At 39.7% G+C, this 23856-nt stretch overlaps 2 protein-coding genes across 2 annotated transcripts in view; one reads left to right on the forward strand and one right to left on the reverse strand.

The window, feature by feature from the left end:
• iqgap2 (IQ motif containing GTPase activating protein 2) overlaps positions 1–23460 on the reverse strand; it is a 41161-nt gene extending 17701 nt beyond the window's left edge. The window contains exons 1-16 of the mRNA XM_078249638.1: positions 23130–23460; positions 20077–20176; positions 12563–12719; positions 11284–11361; positions 10487–10563; positions 8250–8317; positions 7327–7440; positions 7038–7216; positions 6029–6116; positions 5676–5839; positions 4875–4962; positions 4440–4603; positions 4120–4280; positions 3649–3773; positions 3387–3550; positions 264–290 (exon numbers count right to left, since the gene is read on the reverse strand). Of these exons, the coding sequence (XP_078105764.1) occupies positions 264–290; positions 3387–3550; positions 3649–3773; positions 4120–4280; positions 4440–4603; positions 4875–4962; positions 5676–5839; positions 6029–6116; positions 7038–7216; positions 7327–7440; positions 8250–8317; positions 10487–10563; positions 11284–11361; positions 12563–12719; positions 20077–20176; positions 23130–23175 (1800 nt within the window). The 5' untranslated portion in view covers positions 23176–23460. The remainder of the gene's footprint in view (positions 1–263; positions 291–3386; positions 3551–3648; positions 3774–4119; positions 4281–4439; positions 4604–4874; positions 4963–5675; positions 5840–6028; positions 6117–7037; positions 7217–7326; positions 7441–8249; positions 8318–10486; positions 10564–11283; positions 11362–12562; positions 12720–20076; positions 20177–23129) is intronic.
• On the forward strand, positions 973–3615 carry f2rl2 (coagulation factor II (thrombin) receptor-like 2). The gene is made up of 2 exons (XM_078250541.1): positions 973–1287; positions 1644–3615. Exons 1-2 carry the CDS (start codon positions 1224–1226, stop codon positions 2684–2686), a joined length of 1107 nt encoding a protein of 368 aa, XP_078106667.1. The 5' UTR covers positions 973–1223; the 3' UTR covers positions 2687–3615.
• Positions 23461–23856: the final 396 nt, after the last annotated feature.

The raw sequence follows: 23856 nt of genomic DNA on the forward strand, positions 1-23856 counted from the left end.
TTTCTATTAGTAGAGTACACCTCAGACACACAAGGCATTGTTCATGCGTAGTCGCACAATACTAACGTGATATCAAATTATAAGTCTTTTGAAGCAATTTTAGTCAAAACATTCATCATGTCCAAAGTTAGAAATGATTGTAGTTACAGTTACATCAACAAGTTAGTATTGTGGAGATTTTGCTCTGCGGCAGTAGCACTTTATAGCAACACTGATTACCAACACTACACAAGCTTAGAGCAATGGCAAAGAATAGAAAGTACCATTTCCCCTGTGTCCAGAGGTAAGATCTAAGGAAAAAGAAAAAATGTCAATGGTTGACAATAGTTATACTACAAACATATCCTCGCCCCCACTCAACCACTTTGTACTCAAAAAAACAGACCCTGACAATACAACATCACAACTACAAAGAATGTTTATTCAGCCTGACTGTTGTATTCCTTCTCAGGCTAATTTTAGAGAACTCTGGTGCGGACCGGGGAGTATCCCTGACCATAGGGCTAACAGGAAGGAAGTCACCATTAAAACACACTGAGCAGACTAAAAGCAGCTTTCTTGTTTATATCTGCATGTGACCAATGATTTCCCATGGCAGGGTCAGTCTTGCTGCCAAACAGTTATGTGAAACAGTACAATTACTATAACACATCCATGATCTAATTCCTGTACAATATGATAGTGTTAGAAAAATAGCATACATTTTCATACAGATGCAGAATCTTACAATATCCCAAAACATATGTGACTACTCAATTCCATAACCAGGCTGATCAACACTACCAACACCCTGAAATGACTGCAAAAGCCAAATCACTTTTAATACCAAAACCAAAATAAGCTAACCACAATACTTATTGTAACAGTGTTCAGTGGGATTTGATATGAATCACAGCTGTGAGTGAACCATTGGGCAGCGTCCTCTCGCCCCAGTGAGTCAGTTGTGAGTTAATGACGCAGGCAGAAGGGGAATTCAGTTTTCAAGCTTGGACAGGAAACATGCTCACTGCACCGTACAAAAAGACAAGCGCCCCAGATACAGTACACTAGCAGGAAGCTAGGCTTGAGTACAGACCATTATCAGTTCTACAGTTGCGCTGCAGAAATGCAAAACAGCAAATTTCGCAGATGGAGAACTCCTACATTTATTGAACAGAAGCAACAGCGAGAGGGGTGAAGACAAGAAAACCTTTAAAACTCTGGGACACAGACTGGAGAGTGATATGGCCGAACTTGTGCCAGGACTACTCATTTGTTTGATGGCAGTTCAGACCATTCAGCATGATGGTAAGTTTATTAAATTACTATAAGTTTACCAAAAGAATAAATGCATTTATTTTTAAAGCCAGGGTCCAAAATAAGATTTATACTTAAACTTAAAACATTAAGCTTTTTGGTTAAGGGTTCATCTCCCAACTCAAAGTTAAAAAATACAAAACAAAAAACATTGCAATAAAAACATTTAATGATGCATAATTTTATGATAGAAAAAATAAGATATAAAACTAGAAAATCTTTAAATGACAGACAACAGATAGCATGATTAACTACAATTTCTGTTTTAACATTGTTTCAAATGTACTTTTATTATAAAACTAAAGTTGCTTTAATGCCAAAAACATTGTTTTTCTACCCATTTATAGGAAATAGGACCAAATCTAAAATGCCACCTGGTGTGATACCAAAAACCTTCAAGGGGAGGACATACAAACACAATCAAACAAACCAGCTCTATCCCAGCACAAACCCTTGGCTGTATGTGAACTCGGAGGACGCAGTGACAGACTATACCACAGGGGTCCTCAGCACCAGGGTCATACCTTCATCATACATCCTGGCTATGCTGGTGGGTATCCCCTCCAACATCTACATTCTGACCTTCCTCAGACTCAAAACAAAGTCCTTGTCCACAGTAGTTCTTTACCTGAACCTGGCCTTGTCCGACCTGCTGCTGCTGCTCTCTCTGGCGCTGCGTGTTCACTACCACTTCAATGGGAATAACTGGATATTTGGGGAAATCTCCTGCCGGTTTATCACAGCCTTGTTTTATGGCAATGTTTATAGTTCAGCTCAAACTATAGCTTGCATCAGTCTGAAGCGCTACCTGGCTGTGGTCAGACCGTTTTTGTACAGAAGGCTGGCTAAGACTACGCTGGCAGTGTGGACGTGCTTGGTTGTCTGGTTCCTGTTCAGCGCTGCTATTGTGCCTGAGCTCCTGGTCAGGCAGAGCTACCACGTTACCCAGCTGGATGTCACCACCTGCCATGATGTACTTCCCCTAGAAGAAAAATCCCATTCCGCGCTGGTGCCATACAGGCTGATGATGGTTTGTCTGGGCTTCATAGTGCCCTTCCTGATTTGCATCTATGCCCATGTGGCAGTAGTATACCACCTAGGGCAATCTCGTTGTGACTGGAAACCTTTTATCAGGGTCAGCACTCTAGTTTTCATCATCTTTGCGGTGTGTTTTTTGCCAAGTGGTATCTTGCATATCGCCCACTACATCCGCCTGTTTTCCGGTGGGGATGACAGACTGTATGGATACTACAGAGTAGCGGTGTGTCTCTGCTGCTTCCATAGTTGTCTGGATCCCTTCCTGTGTATGCTCATTTCAAAGATGGCAGCTTCAGAACTACAATTCATCTCCCTCCGCGGGATACCTCAGAGGTCAACTGTTATGACGTGAGATGGGATGTGTTTGCACAGAAAAAACTTCTCCTTGTTGGACCATTGTTAGATAGATAGATAGATTTTTATTGATCCCAAACATGGGAAATTAATAGTAAACTAATAATAAATAGGAACAAGCAGGGAAGCACAAGCTACAGATACAGATACACAGATAGGAAAGTTAAAACTGTGAATTTAACAGAGTAATACTGCAGATTGATACTGCAGTCTCCAAAAGAACACCAAGCACTGTGAAGTTTTAGGAATATGAGGATCAGGAAGGGAACATTTAGACGGTGAATATACAAGCCTATCATGTCAACCCAGCCAAACCTCAGATTGGGAAACTGTTGGCTTGATGACACAGAATCATGTTGACAATAATATTTTCTCTTTGCCTTGTTACAAGTCAGGATTAAATAATTTTAAAAAAAATCCCAGTTTTTAGTTACATGTATAATATGTACATAAAAGTTATATATCAACATTAAGCTATTCAGATTCATAATGATGCAGTGATAATGTCAGGGATGAGAGGCTGCTGTGCAAATCCAATACAACTAGTGATTAGAATGAGATAAAGTATTGACATGCATTGACAACATTGGTTTATTCAGCCACTAAGGTTTTGTTTTTCATATTTTGCACTTTGAGGATGTGAGAGGCAGAAGAACATTTCTTTACATAAATGCTTTATAAATCTAGAGTCACAATACCTGGCAGATGAGTTGCTTAGTATATTGTAGGACATCATGGTAGTGTTTGGCAGTGGCTGGGTTCACCCCTGTCAACTTGGCCGTAGGGAGTAGCAGGGCTGCAAGTGTCTGCTGATGATCACCGGAGTTGAGCGCCTCATTGATCTCAGCTATAGCTATGATGCCTGGAAGTAAAAGACAAGAACCATTTCACACTTGTTTCGTCAATGCGTTTCATTTATGTGGCGTTAAACATAACCAGAAATCTACAAGACTTTCTTACGTTCATGCTCCTCGTGGACCTGAATGTTGACTGTGTCGATGCATTTTTGAACATCATTCCAGGTGAGGAACTCTTGGCCCTTGGCAAGAGCCTCGCCTCGTAGTTTGATAAGAGTGTCAGCATACCTGAGGGAGAGTTCCATGGAGAAGTTCAAAAAAGTTTCATAGACATTTAATGGACCACTACACGTCAGCCCATTATAGTGCTAGCAAAGTAAAAGTGGACAGATACCTACAGTGGAGTGATATGAAACATTAAGACATGTAACATGCCTTTAACTTTTTAATCAAATTAATTTGCTGCTTTTCATTGCTTAATGTACCGCCATACTTCAACTTCAATGAGACACAGTTGCAGAAACATCAAAACAGTAATCATGAAAGAGAACAAACTCACCACCAGCATCAATAGATGTGACAGCAGGGTGATTCGGGGTCTAAGGTTAACTAGAGAACAACTCAGCCATTTTACCTGTTTAGGTTGTCTTGGTCCATGTTGGTGAAGCCCAGAGGAGAGTCTGTTAGTTGCTCAATCACAGCCTGGGGGTCTTTGGTGTCCAGCACCTCATTCAGCACTGCTACAGCTGACAGCATCTCAACAGCTACACTCAGCTCCTCGTGGCTCAAGCCAGACTAAAAACATACAGTAAAAAGTCTGAATCACATGCATGAAGCGACATTTAACTGCAGTATATGTATAACACTGACCTCCCCTATACCTGTAAGCATATCTGTATCAGCAAGTGGGTCCACACATGTTAAAGAGTCAAAATTGCAAATATGATGTCTCACCCGCCCCCCTTGTAGCTGCAAACTGAAAAGCTCAGTCTGATAGAGGTTGGCAGCAGTTTGGTAGACAATTGGCAGTTGTGCCTCAGGGTTCATGAGCTCCTCCGCGGTCTCCACTGCATTGCCAAGACGAATGGCTGTATTGATCCCTGCAACTGCCTTGAGTTCTGGTCAAGAAAATGAACAGAGAGAGTCATGTCTTGCAGATAACCCAAGGCAAGGCATGTCAGTATTAAAATTACATTTCTTCCTTGCCTTATATGCTGAAATGCCTTTGGAAACCCCACATTAAAGTTGTATCATGAACTGTACTGTGCAATGGAACATAGACTCTACATGTGTGCTTTGAGAGGCTTGCAAGTGGGTACATAGGTGATTTTCAACTGACCAGTAATTATGTGTTAATAAACATCTATGGTAAGTAAAAAAGGTGCTTACTTCGTTTCTCTGCCTCAGCAAAGTCATTACAAGAGCTGACAACTCTCTGAATCTCCTCTTTGTCCACCATCATGGCCCTGCCTCCATCCTGCAACACAAAGATGAGTGTACACTACAGAGATACCACTAAGAACCCATGAATACTCAGCATGTTTTAATGCAGGGCCGTGGATGGCAAAGTGTCTGTTTCGTTTCCATTCCAACAGAAGTTACGGTGGTTGATGAGTTTTTCTCTGAAGGTGTGGAGTTTTTTTTTTTTTCTCCCCCCCCCTTCCTTTTCTACAACAGCTGAGTATTTTGCTTTTGTTTGCATACTGCATACTACATTTTGGTCAAATTAGTAATACTGCTAGAATAGTAGGCAGTTTCAAATACAGCCAGTATCTTCACTGCCTGAGAAGTGAAAGCAGCTACAGTCCTTCATCAGCCAGTGAAGTGCTGTGTGCTCTCAGCAGTACTTAAAAATTGAAGTTAGTCCGCTTTGTCAGATGGACAAACGAAAAACAGAAAAATGTCCAGTTTAGAAAGCCAATACTGCAAATGTGTATGATTTGTTCCTACAGTATTCCACACACTTTAAACACTTTTCTCTGAGTGAATTAATATGTACTGTGGTCTGTAAGTTGCCAACACAGTCATTTTCAACTATGCCCTCCCCCAAATACTGCTTTTTGTCATTATATTATTGTATACAGGCTTATTTATTTTATACCCTCAACAAGTGCAATTAAATGACTGCTTGGAAAGAAACTCAGAGGTGCTCTGGCTCTTAAGGCCCTAAGTTGGAAACAATCAGTATACCTTGGATTTATGTTGGCAGTAGGTGGTAAAGTGTTCCAGGTACCAGCGACAGTTTGACTCCTGAACACCCAGCAGGGCCAGAGCTTCAAGCCTAAGTGCAGCCAACAGAGCAGCCTCATCCTGGGTCGACACCGCTTGATTCACCTGCCTTTCTGCTGCCTGGACTGGAGACAGGAAAAACCAAGACAGACGTAATTTAGGGATATGTTTTTCTTTCAAAGTCTTTCAGATAAGTACTGAAACAACCCAACTTTATATAATTTCTACATATGTATCAAATGCACCAACTCATGTTACTTGACAGCATTTTTGGGAAAAAGAAGTAAGTGTCATGTGGGAGGAAAAGTCCTTACTGTTGACAAAGTCAATGCAGCCCTGGATCTCCTGGTGAGTCAGCAGCTCCTCATAAACATCTCTTTCTTCGGTAGCAATCGAGGCGCGCTAATTGAGGGAGTCAAAGAAAAATAAATGCATATATACTGTACATATATGTATATTTGATATTAATTTCAAATAGCATTTGTAATTCGTTCCTGGTCACATTCATTTTTTCCCCCACTCATACTGATGAAGTTGCATATCTTACATATCACATTTCAACCATTAAGTGGAAATGAACGGCTCGTTTGTACAGTATTTGTAAAGAGAATGGGAGGCAAGATGTTGGATGGTGCGGAAGGATTGTGTTTGGTGAAGTACAGCTGACAATGCAGCCACTGGAATGTGCTGGCAAAGGCTTGTGGAGTGAGTCAGTGCAGGCAATCCCTTTCAGACCTCAGTGTAGATATCTCTTCAGTTGTTATAGTTGTCAGTACATGACACTGCAGTCAGAAACATTGGTTCAGAGCAACAGTCAAGTTTAAATTATGTGCATCACTCAAATTTGGTCTTCATGTCTTATGTTCTTCTATTTTGTAATTTCAGTTCATCTACACCATTTTCAGACCGACACAGAAGGCCAAACATCTGTTTGTGGTCAACCTGAATACATCAACACATGCTGTTAGAACAGGCTTTGCAACCCTGTTCCCACCATGGGTGAATACAGGTGTGACATTGCATACAGTAGCTTAAGTGGAGTCATGTTTTTTTATTTTTTTTATTAGTGATGGCAATTTAATGTCACTGATGTTTAAATTACATTTATGTAACGGAATATCTGACTGTCGATTGGTGAGTAGGTGAGCAAGAGAGCAAGCAAGCAAGAGAGAAACTAAACAAACTTTGTTACAAAGACTGTGAAACTCTAATCAAGCCTTCTATACAGGAAAAGCCATTAATGAACCAAACCTTAATAACATCAAACAAATAAATAATGACAGTGAGACAGGTGGTCACTGAAGTGTTTGTTAGGCTTCTCACCCTCCCTGAGGATTGATCTTGCTTACGAGCCTTGGCCTGGCTCAGTGTGTCCTGGTAGTCTTGGGCTAGAGCTTCCTGGGTATTCCTCAGCATTGCATTAGGATTATTCAGGGCTCCCATTGTCACAGACGTCTGACCTCTGTCAACCGCCTCATTTATGGCAATCACAGCAGCATGCACTAAGAACAACAGTGTGTGTGTGTGCGAACATTTTAGTGTTGGCCAAAAAGACATTAGGAAACAACACAAAATGAGTCAAGAGATTTAGCGCGTACGTCAGAGGACTTACAGGCAGCTTCATCCACTGAAAGCTCATTGGCCAGGATTCCTCCAATCTTACTGAAAGCTGGCATTTGAATGCCATACTTTTCCAGCTCACTCCTCATGTTACTGATCTCTTCCTCTAAAAGACAGATATAAAGTCATTGCAGGGAAAATTGTGGTGTTACAGAGCATAGCATAATAAAGGCTCAAATATGCTGCATGAATTTATTAATGTTTTGCTTTGGCACAATAATCAAATGAAAATCTTGATTTTCAAAGCCATTCAATTCTAAATCTTTTTTTTCACAAAAGTATATGCAGTTTTTCTGATGATCTGTATAACTCTCAGACGTGTTCATCATCAAGCGCACTGTGTAAATCCTCAAATGCATTTTCCCAAAAGTTCAATTAAAGTTAGTTAAAATTGGGGGGGAAAAAAACTGTTCAGAAGTGATTGAAAAACCCATGTGAGTAAACCCTGAGGCTTACTCAGGACAATCAAATGTCAAAAGCTTTGAAGCTTGGTAGTTTGCGTGTCCTAATCAGTGTCATTGGAATGGCTGCAGGGGATATGTTTATGAACTGAAATTTTGGATAATTCAAACATCTAAATCACAGAAAAGATGTTTATACAAATAGTCATCAAATCCTACATGCTTGAGCGCACATGACATTATTTTGATTTTTAATTAAAGTAAAAAAAAAAAAAATAATTCCTCCCACACAAAGAGGATTCTTATTAAATGAACACATGCACAACTAGGTGCGTGCACATCAGTATTTCAAAAAGCCCTAAGGCAACATTTATCCTTCATTTTAAAAGCAATTAATAACTTAATTGTGTATTCTATTGTTCTACAGTAATATAGGTGCATTTATACACATTCTATATCATGTTTAAGCTTTTATGCTATACTTATGTTTCAGGAGAAGCTTATTTCCTGTTACCTGTGAAGGCCACTTTCCCCAGCAGGTCCTGGATCTGTGGTGCAATGCCCAGTTTGTACAGGTACAAACTGAAATGAACCATATGATTTAGACCATAAGATTTACACACAAAAGGATAAGGAAGCACTGAGAAGCTTGGAACATTCTGATATTGTACAGTCTGATATCATGAAACTAAAATGCTAGTGTTCTGAAAATTCAGGATTGTTGCTCCTGATGGCCTTTAGTTTCCACCCATGTCAAACTTACACCACAGGGGGGTAGTGTTGGCACACATTACAACAAGCAGATACTGACAGCAGGCAGCTGGCTCAGTCCACCACTGAGCATTGAAATCAACGAGCATGTGGCTGGAAACTTCATAAAACTTTCATCTTCCTGCGGGTACCTGATAAGTGGTAATGAATTATAGATATTTAAGGCAGGTCTGGCATCAGCATAGCTCTGAATGGAGCAGCTGTACTAGCTGCCTATTCTGCCCTTTAGTCACAGTGTGTGTGTGTGTGTGTAAACAAGAAATGCACTCTGTCCTTGGGACACAGAGGTTTTTATACAACTATCTAAACTCTGCTTATACAAAGGGTAATGTTTTAACATGCAGACAGCTGATTCAGTCCGAGATACACGCATATTAACAGCTGAATGGGATTAATGAAGGTGGCTGATTACAAGCCACAGGGGTTACTGACCCCCTGATCAGCTGACTAGCTTGGAGCAACTAGCCCTCTGTGGATTCCCCTTGTTTATTTTCATGTTGTCCTCTTCCTTTGACACAACAAATTAAGCCCTACATCTCTACCACTTTGTCAAGTGTTTTAAAATGTTCCTTCCCCATTTCATTGTGTTCCCTTTCAATTTTTTACGCCACACTGAATGTGCAGGAGCATCCGGTGCTTTGCCTCCATTTCTGCATTTGTTTGTATCCAGGGAAGCAGAGTATTCACTGTGTCCTTGTGGGACGTAAGCTCGACTAGCAGGAAGGAAGAGCACGTGTGTGCATAAGGAGGGAAGGAAACCAATTCTCATAGGACCTGACTGAAACACTACAACAAAGAAAATAATCCAAGCAGCACACATAACCACTCCCTAAATCTGTTTGGCTGACTGGACGGGTCAGATAGATAAAATTGACCCTTCAGTTCATTCAAAGTCATCTCAACTGAAAAAGCAAGGGCCTGAAGTTGAAATTCTCCAGCCACCCATATTATAGTAAGACCAGAAACTTTTCTTTTGCAGTATTACAATATTTTTCACAAACACAAAACCATGACAAAGAACATACCCTTTGTGATGAGACTACATGTAAAGAGTTGAGCAGTGGAACACCACATTTAGTTTTGAGAAAGCCCTTGAATACATGCAGTATAGGCATTTATAATGGTTTCATGGTTATTCTGCATTTATAATGGTATCATGGTTATTCTCATCAAAAGTGTTAAAAAAATAAAAAATACTCAAGTAAGAGTCTAGAAAATAACATTGCAGCAATAGTTGCCTATAGCTAAATGCATGTTGCTGTAGTGTATAATATGGCTTTGACCTACTTTGGAAAAAAACATTAAAAAGGTCTGTATTTAACAAGAAGCACTCTGCCGTACCTAAATAGAAATAACATTTTCCAGTTCCCGTTTCATATCACTTACTAAATACTATTTTGTTCTCAACATTTAAATTAGAGGTTGAACTTAATGGGAACAAAAAGAGGCCATGCCTGAACCCCACAGAGTAATGCAAATGTTAGTGTAAGCAGTCTCAGGCATTTGTCATCCTACATATGAGCTGTCCTTAAATTATGTAACTTGAGTACACTGCTGTCTGGATGGCAAAACAACCACTCAAACCTCAAACCTGTCAAAGTCAAACCGAAGAGTGCGACATTGTCTGCCATAACCATCGAGTGAAAGTAAATTAATCCAAATTAACCCGTCAGTGACAAGAAGTATGAGTGGACCAAAAAGTCAACATTTACAGACAATTACAAGGCTTGCTAAATCTAATCTATAAACCTCCTATTAGCTCATAGTTTAATTCTAACTATCTCCATTTCTTTCTTGGAAGTGAAACTGCACGTGACATTCAGGTGTGGCACCTTCAGGAAAAAAAGCAACCAGGTACCCTGCCATTGTGAAAACAAAAGACTGTAGAGATAAGTCAGCAATGTTGCTATCAGAAGTGAGAAATGGATGAAGACTGTAAAGTGAAAAATCACTTTGTTTTTGGAACTCTTTTATTCTTACCTCAGTGCGTGTATGCAGTATACCACCTTAGGCATGTTTTTGCGATCGTACACATCTGTCGTTTCAGGATAGAATATCTGAAAGCAGAAACCACAATATACATTAGTCACTTCTTTTATCAGTGTCCTGGCACTCTTTAGTCTGCTGCAGCCAAACAGGAGCACAATATCCATAACAATGTTTCATCACATTTTAACCTGTACATCCATGACAAGATGCAAGGGTTGGACATAATAAAATGAACAGCTGTAAAATATAATGCAATTCCAGCACTGCAATAAATGCTATCTTTGTGTGTACCTCAGTGAAGTCTTTTGTGTCATCTCATGAGGTTGATACCGTTACCTACATACCGATACCTGACAATTTCATCTGTCAGTGCTTACATTCTTACAGGTGGATGAATGTATGTGTGTGTGTGTGTGTGTGTGTGTGTGTGTGTGTGTGTGTGTATATATATATAAAAAATGTCACCAAGATTAAATTATTATTATATTTTCCAGTAACATTTGAGTGTACAGTACCACACCTTTTGTAGTTGAAGTATCTAATCATGCAAATTATAAAATTATATATTCTCCTAGCTTAAGATTCTACTAGTGGGATGGATTCTACTCTGTCTTAGTTGTAGCTGTTAGATGGTTTCTGACCTCTAATATCAGTGATTATGTACCAACCCTGAGCCAATGAACACATGACAAAGTCAAGGCTTCCCAATTCCATATTTTTTGTTGCAAAGCATCACTTGAACGGGATCTCTCTCTGTCAGTTTTTTGTTTGTTGTGCAAGCCCCTTACCTTGGGTAGACCTACTGACTCCATGGCTCTGAGCCACTGCACTGTGTTGTCAGTGTGTCTGAAGTGCAGCCCTTTGCTCTGAAGATAAAAACAGTAGCACAGACATAAATGTAGCCATATTATTATTATGAGAAAGTGCAGGGAAACGGTTCAAAACTACCACTGCAACCTGAAAAAGTAAGGATGTTCAGATTTATCTGCAGAACATTGGTGTTGGCTGATATTCGCCTCATTGACTGCCATCGGCTTATCGGCAAATAAGATGGCAGTGGCCGATGTTTGTGTTTTTTTGCAGTCCGCTAGCATGCTACTAATGCAGCTGCTGATTTGGAGAAGAAGCGCTGGCATGACGCATGACCTAAGAGGTTAAAGGGTGGCATGCACACGTGTAGTTTGTTTACAGTACAAGAAAATGTCGGCCGTGTATCGTATTACACCATGTCGGAGAAAGATCAGCGACATAAACCGCCACCAGCAAGACTCAGTCCTTGATAACCATAGCATTTGAGAAAGGGAGATAATTCGAACAGTGCCAAAGCTAAAGGGATTACTAACAAGGAGATGGCGTTCATGGCATTAGAGATGACCAGCCGTTTCGAAGCCTACACACAGCCCAGTCGTCGCCATTTTGCTGACGTCTGTCTCCCCGAAATCTACATTGTGGCCACACACACATTAATGAGCTACTGGCTTGTGTGAGAATGCTTAGCCTCATGGCACAGTGGATTGACAAAGATTTTAACTTGATAAAAGCAGTGTTATACTCCCAGGATAATATAGAAATCAGAATGGCCAAGTAAGTGTAAACACATACAAGGAATTTGACTCCGGCTTTTCGTTGCTCTCAAAGTACATACACAGATATAGACATACAGCTAAAAAGAAGGACAACAAACAATATATATTATTAATATTAACAATATATTATTTCATTGCTTTTGTAATGGCTTTTACATTTAATTTATGTTTAACAACATGTTTTGTTGGGCTATGTAGCCTAAGTACTGATAAGGTTTGTTAACAAGTTGTCAAATATAAATAAAGTCAAGCTCAAGGTCAAGCTAAACATTTTGCTCAGACATTTTTGTAGTAGGCCCCAACACTTGCCTGCCAGATTTCTCCATTTCCTGTGTAAAACTGTCAGGGATTGCCTTAAAGATCTGGAAATAGTCTTCCTGTCTGCTATGATGTTAGCTGGTGGAAATTTAAATGTAGTACAACTATGACCTTACCTAAAGAGGGAAGATAGGAGTATAAATGCAAATGGATGAAGGGGTACCTTAAAGCGGGCCTGATCTCTGTCGTAGATCCTTTTCTCAGACACCATTTTGGGGGCAAAAAAGTTGGCAAGTTTGCCAAGGTAGACACCATTCCTCAGTCCCTCCTCCAGTTCTGTGGTAGGAGGCAAGTCCTCCTCTAGGCAGGCCTCCATCCATCTGAGAGTACACAATATCAACTTCAGAGTAGGCACAGGATTTTCATAAGCATCTCTAGTGTTCAACTCTTTCAAACCAACTGACCTCAGTGGAAAACCGCTTTCGAAAGAAGTTATAACATTCTGAATAAATTACTAATTAAAATCTAAGTAAGCATGTTCATGGCATTAAGCTGAGAAGTGGATAACATTTTTTAAACTATTGCTCAACTAGCTTATATGAATATGAATAAAAATGAGAAGAAACTACTCTCAACAGCATTAGGAATGTACAGTAGGAACTCAACTCATCTAAGTGACTGACTAGATTTCCAATGAAATCACCAGGATCATTAACATGTCAGACTTCTCTATAATACTAAGCAGCATGCTATGGTTGCATTCAGAGTATAAACAAACATTAGTCGTCTCCGTTCACCCTGCCACCAAGATTTACTACAGAGTGCAATTTATGAGGTGGCTGAATGCCTGAATGTAGTCAGCAAGTCAATATTGGCTTTTCCTACACCTGCTGCCCTTCCAATCCGAGCAAAAACTAAAGGCCAAGAACACACAAGTATGATTTAAAAAAATAATGCCTTGCTGTTATTCATGGCATCTACATTACAGTAGCATAAGAAAAAAGCTCTGTATGGAAAGCTTATGACAACTTTACCTTTGATCTATATACTGTTATACAGTATGAATATGATTTTATTTCGAAGTTAGTGAATATACAACCTTTAAACAAATTTCTACGGAATCAACTATAGATAATGATACACTCTGTGAGACACGGTCCACTGACTAAACAAAATCAGTGGATTTATTAAAGAGCAAAAGTGTGTGTAAACAACAAGAGCATTTCAGCTTTAGCCTGAAACCCATAATAAATGAACATTTACCATTAAATGTCATGCTTTCATTTCATTAAATTAGTGTTTAAAGGATAACACAGGGCTACACAACTCCAGATGTACAATATTTATTAATTGTGTCAGCGCTGCTATAATTAACTGAAATGTTTTTTGGTTAAAACAGAGCAATGTAGGCCAATGTGAGAACTGGGCATTGTTACAGGCAGCACCCACACTGAGCCCAGCATGCTTTAGGAAGGGGGCTGTGGACAGACTTACAGTTTGAACTTTGGGACCACGTAAAGGTTAAAGGTTAGGCGTACTTGTTAAGTGGACAATGTGAGGTAAAAAGAGGTTAACAGTGAGTGAGCAAGATATTTAACACTACTTCCATTAGTCTAAAGCCTCAGTGATCACTGGTGAAGGTTTACGAATTTCACTTCTACGAGATATGGAGAAAATATCAAATATCATGACATTTTTGACCAAATACCTCAAAGCGATATTGCGGCAATATTGTAGGCTTGACAATTGGTGCTTTCACAAAAAATGGATTATAAATAATCAACAGAAATGTGGATATAATGACTAAGTGGGTAAAGGCAAATAACAGCAGCTAGAACAGTCTGGTAAGTTCAGAAAATTACAGCACTTTACTGTAATGCAGCTTTTAAAACCAGGAAAAGACAACACTTGTATTGTGTCATATTACGATATCCAAAATCTAAGACAATATCTAGTCTCATATCACGATATCGATATCATATTGATATATTGCCCAGCCCTTACTTCTGCAAGACAATAAATCGTTATGAGAGAAAAGGTAATTTTTACCTCTACATGGGATAATCAAAGATGTTTGACACACTTAAATAGAGCATATCTGGTGTATGTTAAAATAATGTTGACCTCCTTTCAAATTTATGCAATTCCCTTTGAAAGGTTTGGGAATGGCTTCATAGTGGTCTCTGCCAGACTATTTCCAAAGATGTTAGGAAAAATCTATTCCAAAGAGCTGGTAAATGATTTGTGATCGTTGAATCATCATGGACTGAAAATCTGTTACACATTATCTTACCGCCTGGAAGTGACAACATATTTACTATTATGGCTACACCTCTTTTCTAATGGTTTAACCCCAAAAAAACAAACCGCTTATGTGTTAAGTTTTTACCTTTTTGCTCGTCATCCTTCAACTGAAATTTGTATCCTAAGCCACAGTGCTTAGTGATTTAGCTTCCTTATTTTTGTTTGTGAGTTTCATTCATACATGCAGCTTTTACCTTTCAGTCTGTAAGCAATAAAGCTCTCCCTCCCACATGCATGCACACAGACAACTTGTTTAGGTTAATTAAGGTTGTGTGGGTGCTCAAAGGATTCAGTCTGCCAAAATATGTGTCAGCACATTGAAGGACAACCACAACACATCATGCACTGTCAACACAAACCCAGGGGAGAGTGCAGGTTAGGCATCTTAAGGGAATAAAGCATCCTCGTAAACAATTATGTCAGCTGAGGCTGTAGATTATGCAAGAAGAACTCTGCCATATTTCAGTGTTTTATAAAATGTTAAATAGATAGCCACTGCATTTTGCTGTACTATTACACCCATCTTCAACCATAAAAGCTGTTAATATTAGAAATAGCTGAATAAGCTGTTTCTTTATAATATAAAATAATTTCTTCCCATGTGAGGAATGCATTAAGTTTACAGGCTCTGGTCAAAGCTCAGGTTTATGGAATAGGGATCAAGAAATAACTATTTGGCTCTCCAGCACTTTAAAGATTTGAAGTCAGGCGATGGGTAAACGTAAATAGAGATGCATCGATTAATTGTTAAGTCGATTGATGGAACTTTACAATTGTTTAAGTAAATAAAGCAAAAATGACAAGCACTGTGAAAATGCACTGCCTTTCCTAGTCATTAGGTATGTAATGTGACTTACATTACAGTACATTTTATATTTTGGGGTTTTGGACTATATAAAACAAGACATTTAAATCATAAAATATTCTGTAATTAATTGATTGAGAAAATAATCATTAGTCTAAACTTAAAGAAGTAGTCATTTATATCAAGCAGGCATTGTTTGGCCTGCTATCAAACAGATGCTATTATTATATCAATATCAGTTATCCCTTAACCCGCACACAAGGTTGCATGTCAGAAAACGCCTCTTTGGCACTAAATGAGTATGAAACTGATTCAGACAGACACAAAAGCGTGCTCACACAACCAGACATGTATATGCAACATAGCTTAGTGGCAAAGCCCAACCAGGGCAAAGCAGTAATGCAGATCAAAATCCAGAAAACTTTTATCTTATATTTTTACTTTCATATCTCCATAGAAGTCACATATAAATGGAGAGGATCATACACAGATGATAGTCAAGATAACTGAGGGGAAAAAAGATCTCCGTTTGGCGGGAATGTAGTCAAAGGAACATCCTGCAGGGGTAACAGAGCTCTTCTGTGAAACTTCACTTCCTGTACTTAAAACAATGTTGGGAGAACTTAAAGCAGGACAGGCTAGCACTCCTGTTTACAACCCTCCAAAGCAGGCCTTCCTGTCATTGTCCAATCTGCGACTCACCGGGCAAAACAAAACACAGCTTTCTGGACTGTGGGACTTAAATTAGTCCCATCTCAACATTAGTGATCTACACTCCTTTGCTTTCAGCTACAGTATTTCTGACTACATAGAGTGTCTTCTGAAGACTTGCGTCATGTAGCTTAGTCATGCTGGTCATGAGTTTGTGTTTGCATGGGTGCCTGTGTGTCAAGTGAGAGAAATTTAGCATTGTGGTTGGGTAGGTGTGTCTAAAAAAATTGAATAATATCCTTGACTGAAAAACACATGCTCTAGATATTTTGGGGTGGACCTATATCAAAGGCAGGCACCGGTACTGTTTTAAAAGTACCGCTTTAGCACCGGTATCCAAACCAAACAATACCCAACCCTAATATTGACTCTAGATTCATATGTGTGACTAGATTAAATATATAATAAACAAATACAAATCTTAAAATCAAGTTCATAAAGTCACTTTCTTTGCATTCATTTGATTCCCAATCAAGATACACTGGTCAGAATTGCTTACCATTGTTAATATGTACTTAAAAACAGTTCTGAAATACAAAATAATAGAATTTTAATCATGTGATAAAACATGCGATTAATCGTGATTAACTATAGAATTTCAACGATTAAGAAAATGTAATCGTTTGACAGCCCTAATACAAACAATCAAGGGGAGTACAATCAAGTATCAAAAACTGAGGAGGACATGCTGTTGGATGCCGTCCTCCTCCTCTTTCTTCAATGCCTAACGAATCTCTCTCTTTCTCTCCCAGTGTGTCTTTCTGCGTGAGCAGCACTGGTTGAAGCCTGAAAATATTGTAAACAAATAAAATAATGTAACTAATTACACTGGTCGGACTGTTCAGCTCTGTTTCAGACTGATACCTCCGGTTCAGGCTGTTCCTCATCCTCAACACGTGCCTTTTTCAGTCGCGGAAAATACTTTTCAATACTCATCTGGATTGAAGCAGTAAACATTCAGTGTAACAACACTACATTCAGAATATAAAATATTTGTATAGCACTTTTTAATGTGCGATTGTGTAAAGGTGTTCACGAGATACCAACCTTTCGTGAACTTGTGAATTTCGCCAGCCGTCTTCTCCATAGACAGCTCCTCTTTTCACCCTGTGTGTTGAGCTCTCTGTTTTAGCTACAGAGTGAGACATCTCACTTCTGTTCCATCTTTGTTGGGAGTCGCACATGCACAGTAGCTAGGTAAGGACTACTAGCTAATCAGAAGCAGAGTATGAGTGAGTGCCATGCTAGCAGCTAGGCGAGCATTATAACGTGTTACAAAGTGACGCACGTTTGTCACGAAGTAAAGGCTGGACTACAACAGAGCTGCTGGGAGCAGTTTGTGAACAGTGTTTTCTGTTGGAGATTGGCAAGTCCCTTTGGGGTGGACTTTGGGCTTTTTCACTTTGTAAACCTATAACATTCACAAAAAAAGATATAACACAATAAAGGAAAGGGAAAAAGCATAATATGAGCACTTTAACAAAAACATAGGTGGATAATAAAACCAGGGTTTCCAGCAGCACTTTGCAGTTCGGGCGGCCCGCCTAAGCTGAGGAACCCTACTGCCTTAAAATCTGCTGCACAAAAGGCCGTCAAGTGCATATCGGAGAATAGCGCGGATGCGCTTTACACCGCGACCTGGCACGCGCGCCACACGGCCGAAATGAGAGAAAAAGAGACGTGGTCCGTCGCTGTCCGGAGGATAACTAGCCAGTTGATATCGCGTGTGTGTATCCGTGAGAACTCAAGTCGTATAACTTATGTTTTGGGTTCATTTAAGCCTGTTATTGTATTAGTCTAAAGTTCTTGCAAATTTAAAGTAAGTTAGCTGGTGATTTTGTTGTTTGAGTTCTTCACCTGCTAGCTGGGTTGCACTTTCCTGTTGATTCGATATAATGGCGATTGTTGAACGTTTGTATTTTATGTGCATTATTTACATAGCCTGTAGTGATGCTACATGTCAGCTCTGCCATAAGCAGTGACTGTGATCACCTTTGCACATTTTGAAAATGTTGTTTTGCACTTTAGTGTTGTATAGTTTGTATACCGTTTGTTAAAATTGTTTCAGTTGTTAAGGACAAATATTTTTAACCATTTGTATAGTGTTGTATAGTTTGTATGGTGTTTGTAATGAAAATAAGCATCAATGGTCCACTTGTAAAAGAGTGAATTGATTTTTTTATAACTAAGGATAGCTTGTAGCGATGCTAGCTGTCAGCTCTGCCATAAGCAGTGACTGTGATCATCTTTGCACATTTTGAATGTTGTTTTGCACTTTATTTATTCTTATTTAAATTTTATATTTAGTGTTTAATAAATAATTGTTAAATGTAGTACAGAGTCTGTAGTCTATCGCACAAAGAACTTCCCCCCCCGGTCTGACGGCAAACCCCCCCAACCCTACCACCTCAACACATTTTCTGCGGGAAACCCTGATAAAACTGTCTTGTGTAAGATCGTAAAGCCAGGTGTACTAAAAGAGTTACTTCTACATAGTTGCCTTGTTTCAGTGACTGCTGACTCCTGACCCTAGAGAGCAGATCCTAACCCCATGCTCTCTGTGGTTGACAGCTTCATTAGCAGCGGTCTTAATCCTAATCTAACGTGATACCTTTCCCAGAATAGAGGTTCCAGTCCACTATTGACAGGAGTGTAGAAAAGTCAGCAGCACTGGGATGGATTAACAGGAAGCTAGAAAGTGAAAGTGTGAGCATGTTTTGTATGAGAGTTAAAAACAGCCATTTTGAGGTTACCTGTGGAGAGATTCTAAAGCACCTGTTCCTTAAACGGCCTCAGTGAAGGTGAGCTAGCCTTCCACTAAAGATTTTGAGCACACTACAAAAAGAAAAATGTGTGATGATGTAGGCGTTGCCCGATTATTATGGCTGACTGAATCTGTGCTTAGTCTAGCCTACCTGCCCTTCTATACCCTTATTATCCTGTGACATAAGCAGATATTGTAGGCTACAAAATAGTCTTTACTGAGTCAAAGTGCAAGTTCATTGGTCAAACAATAATCTGTCAGGAAATGCTGATGTAAATGAGGCTGCACACACTCAAAGAGTGTCCCAAGAAGAAGCATGATTGCTGAATTACCAGAGTGCTACAGTAGATTCACACACTAATTATAAATCCTGGAAATCAATCTTTATGCAACTGGGTGAGACTGTCACAAAATCAGTGTTAAAAGAGGCATGATTACACTTTCTGTTCCTTCCTGCTCAAATGGATGCCCTTGTCAAGAAGACAGGAAGTGGTTTTAGTTTTAGCTTTGCTCAGGCACCTCACAAGAAAGAGTCTTCATCAGGTTAATGTTGCCTTTAGAATAACTAACTTTTTCAGTGAATCTTGTGAAAAGCATTGCAAGCAATTGGAAACAAAACCTACTGTGAAAATTAACATGTATTTGATTATTTCAGCAGTTTAGGACACAGTGGAAAGAGAGCCACTCTTTTCACTCAATCAGCAGCTCCCATATCTTAATCACGCACGTTCTCATGAATGCTTACAGCTCCGTCTCATCATCTCACATGCATGCTGATTCTGCCTTAATCTGTCATTACAGTGCCGTGCTACTACAAAAAACATTTAATTGCACACTGCTTCGTTCCCGTATCCATCATATTCCCCTCCCTCTCTCTCCACCACTTAATATCTCAACCACTCCCTGTTGTTTTTATATCTGCATAATAATGTTCATTAAACACACAGACTTATTATACAAAACTGTTCTACATGATCAAACATTAAACAAACCTAACCTCTGACCCAAGAACACGCCTAATGTAATTCCTTTGAGCTCTCCGAGTTGTAACAAAGTAAACACAATAAAGGAAAGTGGTTGGCTTCAGTCAGCATGTTAAGCTCCTCTTATCTTCAAGGTTCTTTCCCTTCATCCCTTCCTCCTGCCGTCTTACCGCTTGGCCTCCTCCAGATGACACAGGTACTCGTAGGCGATGTTCTGTCGTCTCCTCTCATCCATCTCCTCCGCTGACAGCCTCTCATCATCCTGAATGGCTGGAAAAGGCATGCAAATTCAAAATGATGTCACGGTCATTGTTTCTCAGTAGTCAACATACTAGTGTGTTGTGCTTTCTTATTGGCAGGACTGGGCAAAATGAGTATCATGATATTAAAAGTATATTTTATGATATTGACATATGTCACACTATGGCAAATGAACTGTAAACTAAAATCACTTAAAAAGATGTACAAAGCATCACATGAGACTGAACCTTTTGTGTGTGCAGTAGAAAAACTTAAACAACAAATTTAGATATTCTACGTCCATCGTATTCATCTGAACAAACATGCCAGACAGTTAGGTACAATACAACCAAATCACAAAGACTGAGGGGATCATTTTTGTTGACGGGATCTTATTTTGACAGCTGAGATTTTGAATGCCCTTTGGAACATGTACTACATCCCATGCCCCAACGAATTCTTGTCTGAGGCAGATGAAATGGCCTTGTCAAAGTGGCCTTAGTGGGGTGCCCGACTGACAAGTGACTTCTGCTGAGAATTGACCTTTACCTGCAGCTTAATGAGATCTCCTCCCCCCAATGCTTCTTACCCTGCTCTAATCCAATCAAATCTCTTTATTTCTGGCTGAGTGAAGGGACAATCTCCAACCCGGGGGCTCAGTTTTAAAACAAACAGAGTTTTCTCCCACTGGACCAAGCACCATGTCCTGGGTTTGATTACAGCCGGCTGAGGTTTCACATTCTGTACTAGGGTGTAGGACATCAAGTAAGACTGAAAAATACACATACCGTTTTGTATGTACACATGAGTCAGAGTCAGTCGATCTTCTCTATGTGGACTATATCAATATTACTACTACCTCTGTGATGCTGTGAAGTTAAACTCGTTAAACCAGTTCATTTATTCGCCTAAACAATCTGATCCCAATGCCCACGAGGAAGGCAATAAACTCCATAAATGAAGTCAATTCAGCTGTTAACAATATTCCAATTCATCAGCTGGAGATCTGTAATTCTAATTTAGTGTGGATGTCTTTTGTAGCATTTTAACCCTGTAAATTGTACATCTTATTTATTGAGTTTGGAACTGCAATCTGGAGTCCAAGACACAAGGGAACATTAAAATACATTCAACTCAACGGGGCTAGCCTGAATCTTTTAAACCTCTCAGGTGCTCTCGGTTAAATTCTGCCTATTCATCAGCCACCTGCATAGACATCCGTTCACTAGGTCTCAATAGAGGCTTGACGTGAGTCGGAACACACACACACGTTTGTTTCACTATCTTTGTGGGGACCCGTCATTGACATAATGCTTTCCCTAGCCCCTTACCCTAACCATCACAACTAAATGCCTAACCTTAACCCTTACCCTAACCTAATTATAACCCTACAACCAAGTCTTAACCCTCAAACAGCCCTTTAAACTTGTGGGGTCCAGCATTTTGGGCCCCACAAGGCTGTGCAGAACCCACAAGTATACTGTATTCCCTGGTTTTTGGACCCCACAAATATAGTCTCACACACACACCCTATTGGGTGAAATTCCCTAACGCCTCATGAGCACAGTATTTGGTCATCCAACCATAGATCAGTGGCCCAGCTGTGCCATGGATGCAAATGTGTATATGAACACTCATCTCAGAGGTAGAACTGCCCCAGTGCAGCCATTACACACTACCTCTACTGACTCACTCACACACTTCCTGGAAGAGCCTGTACTGCACTCTTGCACTGAGCGTTATATTTAAACGCTCAGGATGGCTTTGTTGCCTTTGTGTGTCACAGGATCACCGGACCTGAGTTATGGGCTCCATGATTAAGGGTCATGCTTTTGTTTGGCTGCAGGGTTATTCCATCTAACCTTTTTTTTTGGGGGGTTGATCCATTTCATAGGCATATCCATAAACTAAGGTTAGTCTGACATTTATTGAAAATAATTCCAGGGAATGACTTTGCTCTGGTCCCATAACAGCACTTGTAAGTGAAAACGCTTGCAGTTACTTATGTGGCTTGTTTCACACAATGACAAGGCCAACAAATTAACTGCTTGTTGGTTTCTGAGACTACCCCATCTCACAGTCATTGCTACAAACTTCTCAATATTTGTGCTCCATTTTTTTTTTTTAGAGACGTGTACCTCTTTTGGATGCACAGTTGCAAAACATCCACCTATAAACAGCATAAGATATGGTGGCCTCGCATGCACAATAACACAGAGTTGGTCAATAAAATTCAGAGGCAAAAAGATTGCATTGATGACATTGTTGATTGGTGGTATCTTTTAAAGTTGCACTTTGCCCACAAGTCAGTGACAAGACACAGTTAACTGACTTGATGAAGTATTTTGCAGACTTTAGATGTTTTTTTTTTTTTTTTATATCAGCTCAGTGACATTCTTAACATACTGATGAAGTAAGTTATTTCTCAACAGCAGCAAAATCCTAGGTTAATGGTTAACCTATGAGAAAATGTGTGTGTAGACAGGCTGATATGCTATCTACCGCCATTAAATAAATAGATGAATAATCACTGTGGTGGACTTGGGGGCTATTTTGAGGGAAAAATACAATTCAAAAAAGGCCCCGAGTCCAATTTTAGGGGAGTTTGCAACCCCCAAGCCTCAACATACAACTTGGACCCTGAACTTACCACGGTATAGCTTTAATTTAACAACCAGTATGTGAGTCCTTCACATAAAAACCTCTTTCATTGACAGTTTGTTCACTCTCGTTCTCCTCAGACTACATTTCGTTTCAATTTTGCCATATTGTCAGGGATTGACACACTACTACTAGATATGCTGCTGTTCAGTGGAGCAGCCAGGTGCTGCTGAACCACCTGTTGCTAATCAAACATCCATGTGAAAGCACCTTACGTTAGCTTGTAACTTTTTAATCCTCTGTTCCTCATAACCAAGCAAACACAGGAGTTAACGCCTATGCTTACGAGAGAAAACCGTTAGCTAGAAAAAGTGTTACTTACTTCCATAGCGTGGCTTGTGTAGAGTTGCGGTTTCTTCATGGTACATCTTGCGTCGTTTCCTCCACTTGTGAACTCGTCTGAACTGGAAATAACTTCAACCTACAAGCTAATGTTACAGCAACCAGCCGCGCCTCTCGGGATATATTGATGTGAATAAAATAACCGGTGTAACGTTAGCTAAATGACAAAAATGCTGAAATGGGGAACAACAGTCTTCAAAACTTTCATTAATAGGCCTACGCCAACTGTCACTTGCGGCAGACAATCCCCATGGTGTGCACTTCTTTGGCTTGACTCCTGAACAAAGTGCTGGCGTTATCTTGCCCCCGCTACACTCTGAAGTGAAATGATTGACAGGACAAGAGATGGAGATTTAGCACCTTGCACCACCTGCTGGTCAAAAGGTGGCTCATGCTGCATTCACTGCCACTGGGGAAATGGTACCGTCACACCACTACAGTACTGCACTAATATCTCGCACTGTAACTTTATTCTTCTGTTCTACTGTTTTATTTAATGTAAGCTTATGTATATCCTCTGTTTTACTTTACTAGTTATGCATATTATTTGCATGTGCCTTTTTATTCTGCCCTGTGTTTCTTTTATATGTTGTCCTTTTGTGCTTTTTTATTTTACGTAAGGCACTTGGACTACAAGGCTGTTGTTGAAATGTATACAAATATATTTGTCTTGCCTAATAGACATCAACGTGTCTTTATTTGTCAGA

Source organism: Sander vitreus, chromosome 5 (genome assembly GCF_031162955.1).
Source record: "Sander vitreus isolate 19-12246 chromosome 5, sanVit1, whole genome shotgun sequence".
NCBI lineage: Eukaryota > Metazoa > Chordata > Actinopteri > Perciformes > Percidae > Sander > Sander vitreus.